General features: G+C 43.2%; 1 protein-coding gene across 1 annotated transcript in view; it reads left to right on the forward strand.

Annotated features, from left to right (window-relative positions):
• The first annotated feature begins 1,204 nt into the window (after positions 1 to 1,204).
• The window catches only part of LOC142256954 (nicotinamide N-methyltransferase-like), a 13,311-nt gene continuing 9,461 nt past the window's right edge, over positions 1,205 to 5,054 (forward strand). The window contains exon 1 of the mRNA XM_075328976.1: positions 1,205 to 1,373. Within this exon, the coding sequence (XP_075185091.1) occupies positions 1,220 to 1,373 (154 nt within the window). The 5' untranslated portion in view covers positions 1,205 to 1,219. The remainder of the gene's footprint in view (positions 1,374 to 5,054) is intronic.

Below are 5,054 nucleotides of genomic sequence, written 5' to 3' on the forward strand. Positions count from 1 at the left end.
CAACTAGGGCCCAAGTGCTGCCACTGATGGGGTGGGTGTCTGTGTGGCCCAATTTTTGGAAAAAAAGGGAGACTCCGCTTGGAGTAACCCTTGCTTGATGTGTTTTTAAAAGAAGCCAAGATGAACAGAGCTGGGATCAGCAAAGACTTTGCTACCTACCCCGGTGTCATCCTGGGGACGGATAAGAATGGCGTATTTTTGAATGTGCTTGATGCAAATCAAAACATCCTGTTTGCAACTAGGGCCCAAGTGCTGCCACTGATGGGGTGGGTGTCTGTGTGGCCCAATTTTTGGAAAAAAAGGGAGACTCCGCTTGGAGTAACCCTTGCTTGATGTGTTTTTAAAAGAAGCCAAGATGAACAGAGCTGGGATCAGGAAAGACTTTGCTACCTACCCCGGTGTCATCCTGGGGACGGATAAGAATGGCGTATTTTTGAATGTGCTTGATGCAAATGTAGCTGTGAAGTGTACAACTGGGGCACAACTGCTGCCACTGAAGGGGTGGGTGTGTGTGTGGCCCAATTTTTGGAAAAAATGGAGACTCCGCTTGGAGTCACCTTGCGGTGTTTTACATGATTTTAGAAGGGCGTGCCATGCCTATATCTGTGTGTCCTCCTCTTTTTCCTTGTCCAGCTGTTTTGTTTTCGCATGAGTATATGTCCTTGTCACTTTCCAATGTGTTTGAGTTGTTTGTCACCTTTAGGACACCTTTGAGGGTGTTTTCTAGGTGTTTTTCTGTGTTTGTGATTGCCTGCCATTGTTTCCTATGCAGTTCGAGTTCGGTTCGTCGAACGTTCGACGAACCGAACTCGAACGGGAGGTCCGTTCGGCGAACCAACCTCGAGCCGAACCGCGACCGGTTCGCTCATCTCTACTTGGAACGTTACTATAACACCCAAAATTTGCATTGATGACAAAATATAATATTTTTCTAGTTTTTCAATTGTTAAATGCAAACTGAAACGTTTTGTGTAATCCTGAAGACCGAATATTTGAAGGGTTAAGCATTTTGTTTGTTCTTGTTTTTTATGCTTTCGCATTTAAAGCTTATATCACAATGTAAATGTAGGATCACATGACTCTATGAATAAAGAAATGAACTTGTGATATAAGTAACTTTGACCCTTAGTAACATGATTTGTAAATTAATTCCTGGTGATTATATAAAGATCTCGAGCACCGGTGTAAAAGCAGTCACCTGTCTGTCATACAAGACTAGATGATGGATTCCAGTCCCTATAAGCTCTACCATGTGGATGACTTTGATTCCAGGCAACATTTGGAGGATTACATGGCTAATAAACCTGATAGTGCCTTTGAAGATGATTCCATAAGATTTCCCATTGAAAATCTTACAAAAACCTTTACAGAGGGTATGTATCCTAATTGTTTTCTTTACATGGTTTAAACTAGATACAAATTAGTGAAACCGGATTTTTAGTGGTTTGGAAGATCAAAAGGGGAAAGAACACTGCCTGGATCATACCAAGAGCAGGAGGTAGAGCAGACAGACATCCTATTAATATGAATGAGCGGAGTGTAACGCTTAAAGAAGAGCTTCAACACGTGTTTGCTTAAACAGTGCAGAATAAGTTACTAATAAGTAATTATGGAGACCAGAGGCATAGATAGGGGTTCATCACAGGTACTTTGGGGAGCAAAACATATCTGAGTGGGCACCGAACATAAGTAACCATGGTTATAACTACATTACTGCACCCTAATCATAATGTATACTGGAAAAAAAATCACTTCTCTGAGACGAAGATAGATAGTAATGGCCCACAGTGACTATTTACTGATAGTTAACAGGATTGCAAAACTTCTTAAGAGATTACACAGTTTAACCCCTTCAGCCCCCGGGCACTTTCCATTTTTGCGTTTTTGTTTTTTGCTCCTTTTCTTCTGAGAGCCGTAACTTTTTTACTATTCCGGCAATCTTGCCATATGAGGGCTTGTTTTTTGCGGGACAAGTTGTACTTTTAAATGATATCATAGGTTTTACCATATATTGTACTGGAAAACAGCAAAAAAATTCCAAGTGTGGAAAAACTGCAAAAAAAGTGTCATCGCACAATAGTTTTTGGGATGTTATAGTCGGTACGAGTTTGTAGACACCAAACATGTATAGGTTTACTTGTATCTAAGGGGTTAAAAAAATTCACAAGTTTGTCCAATAAAAGTGGCGCACGTTTTGCGCCATTTTCCAAAACACGTAGCGTTCTTATTTTTTGGGATCTATGGCTCAGTGATGGCTTATTTTTTGCGTCTCGAGCTGACGTTTATAATGGTACTATTTTTGCGCAGATGCTACGTTTTGATCGCCTGTTATTGCATTTTGCGTAAAACTTTCGGCGACCAAAAAAACGTAATTTTGGCGTTTGGAATTTTTTTGCCACTACGCCGTTTACCAATCAGATTAATTGATTTTACATTTTGATAGATCGGGCATTTCTGAACGCGGCGATACCAAATATGTGTATATTTAGTTATTTTTTAACCCTTTAATTTTCAATGGGGCGAAAGAGGGGTGATTTGAACTTTTAGGTTTTTTGTTTTTTTTTTATTTTTTAAAACTTTTTTTTTACTTTTTTTTTTATTTTACTAGTCCCCCTAGGGGGCTATAGCAATCAGCAATCCGATCGCTGATCGCTATCTGCTGATCACAGCAATACAGCTGTAATCAGCAGATTCAGTCACTTTGGTTTTCCCTCTGCTCTCGGCCGAGGGAAAAAGAAAGTGAAACATCTTAGCAGCAGGCATCATCACATGACCCTGTGCTACGATGGAAACCACCGATAGTCACATGATAACACACGTGACTTCCGGTGGGGGCGGCGGTAAGTAACAAACATGGCCGCGCGCATTTAAATCTTGCTGCCAGACTTTGGCAGCAAGATTTAAGGGGTTAAGGGCCGCGGGTGGAAGCGATTCCACCCGCGGCTAGCAGGCACACATGTCAGCTGTTGAAAACAGCTGATGTGTGTGCCGATCCACGCCGACTGCCCGCAGGGGGCGGGGCTTAACGGGACACGATCCTGGATGGATAGATCCGTCCAAGGTCGTGAAGGGGTTAATATATAAAGCTGAGTGTATGTATGTATGTGTGTGTGTGTGTATGTCCGCTAAAGGAATTCGCACCGTTGCATTTACAATCACAAATTTTTGCACAGGCGCCTCATGTGACTCAGGGAATGTCATAGACTATGTTTTGAGGGGAAAAGTTAAACCTGCACATTACAATAATTCACCAAAAAACCTGCTTACTTAAAGTCAATGGAGCTGGGAGCTACAGGTCATTAATAGCAGCTGTGATTGGTTGCTATAGGAACAAAGGACATTCTTAGTATCAGAAGCTTCTGTGTGAGGTAATATGATATTGGTGGAGAAAGAGAGAGACAGAGAGAGACACAGACAGGGAAAGAGACAGAGATAGACAGAGAGACAGACAGAGAAAGAGAGATAGGGACAGACAGAGAGAGACACAGACAGAGACAGCAGAGCGAGAGACAGACAAAGACAGACAGAGAAAGACAGACAGACAGAGACAGAGACAGACAGACAGAGATAGACAGAGACAGACAGAGACGTACAGAGTCAGAGAGACAGAGGCAGACAGACAGACAGCAGAGAGAGACAGATAAAAACAGACAGACAGAGAAAGACAGACAAAGACATACAGAGTCAGAGAGACAGAGACAGAAAGACAGATACAGCAAAGAGAGAGACAGACAAAGACAGACAGACAGACAGACAGACAGACAGAGAAAAAAAGACAGACAGACAGACAAAGACAGACAAAGACAGACGGGCAGTGATAGACAGACAGACAGAGACAGAGAAACAGAGAGAGACAGACAGAGAGGGAGACATACAGGGAGAGACGGAGAGTGGGAGAGTGAAAGAAAGACAGTTACTATCCCGGGCAATGCTAGTAGTTATATACAGTGCCTACAAGTAGCATTCAACCCCCTGCAGATTTAGCAGGTTTGATAAGATGCAAATAAGTTAGAGCCTGCAAACTTCAAACAAGAGCAGGATTTATTAACAGATGCATAAATCTTACAAACCAACAAGTTATGTTGCTCAGTTAAATTTTAATAAATTTTCAACATAAAAGTGTGGGTCAATTATTATTCAACCCCTAGGTTTAATATTTTGTGGAATCACCCTTGTTTGCAATTACAGCTAATAATCGTCTTTTATAAGACCTGATCAGGCCGGCACAGGTCTCTGGAGTTATCTTGGCCCACTCCTCCATGCAGATCTTCTCCAAGTTATCTGGGTTCTTTGGGTGTCTCATGTGGACTTTAATCTTGAGCTCCTTCCACAAGTTTTCAATTGGGTTAAGGTCAGGAGACTGACTAGGCCACTGCAACACCTTGATTTTTTCCCTCTTGAACCAGGCCTTGGTTTTCTTGGCTGTGTGCTTTGGGTCATTGTCTTGTTGGAAGATGAAATGACGACCCATCTTAAGATCCTTGATGGAGGAGCGGAGGTTCTTGGCCAAAATCTCCAGGTAGGCCATGCTATCCATCTTCCCATGGATGCGGACCAGATGGCCAGGCCCCTTGGCTGAGAAACAGCCCCACAGCATGATGCTGTTACCAGCATGCTTGACTGTAGGGATGGTATTCTTGGGGTCGTATGCAGTGCCATCCAGTCTCCAAACGTCATGTGTGTACCAAAGATCTCGATCTTGGTCTCATCAGACCAGAGAACTTTGAACCAGTCTGTCTCAGAGTCCTCCAAGTGATCATGAGCAAACTGTAGACGAGCCTTGACATGATGCTTTGAAAGTAAAGGTACCTTACGGGCTCATCTGGAACGGAGACCTTTGCGGTGGAGTACGTTACTTATGGTATTGACTGAAACCAATGCCCCCACTGCCATGAGATCTCCCCGAAGCTCCTTCCTTGTTGTCCTTGGGTTAGCCTTGACTCTTCGGACAAGCCTGGCCTCGGCACGGGTGGAAACTTTCAAAGGCTGTCCAGGCCGTGGAAGGCTAACAGTAGTTCCATAAGTCTTCCACTTCTGGATGATGCTCCCAACAG

This window comes from Anomaloglossus baeobatrachus, chromosome 11 (genome assembly GCF_048569485.1).
Source record: "Anomaloglossus baeobatrachus isolate aAnoBae1 chromosome 11, aAnoBae1.hap1, whole genome shotgun sequence".
Classification (NCBI taxonomy): domain Eukaryota; kingdom Metazoa; phylum Chordata; class Amphibia; order Anura; family Aromobatidae; genus Anomaloglossus; species Anomaloglossus baeobatrachus.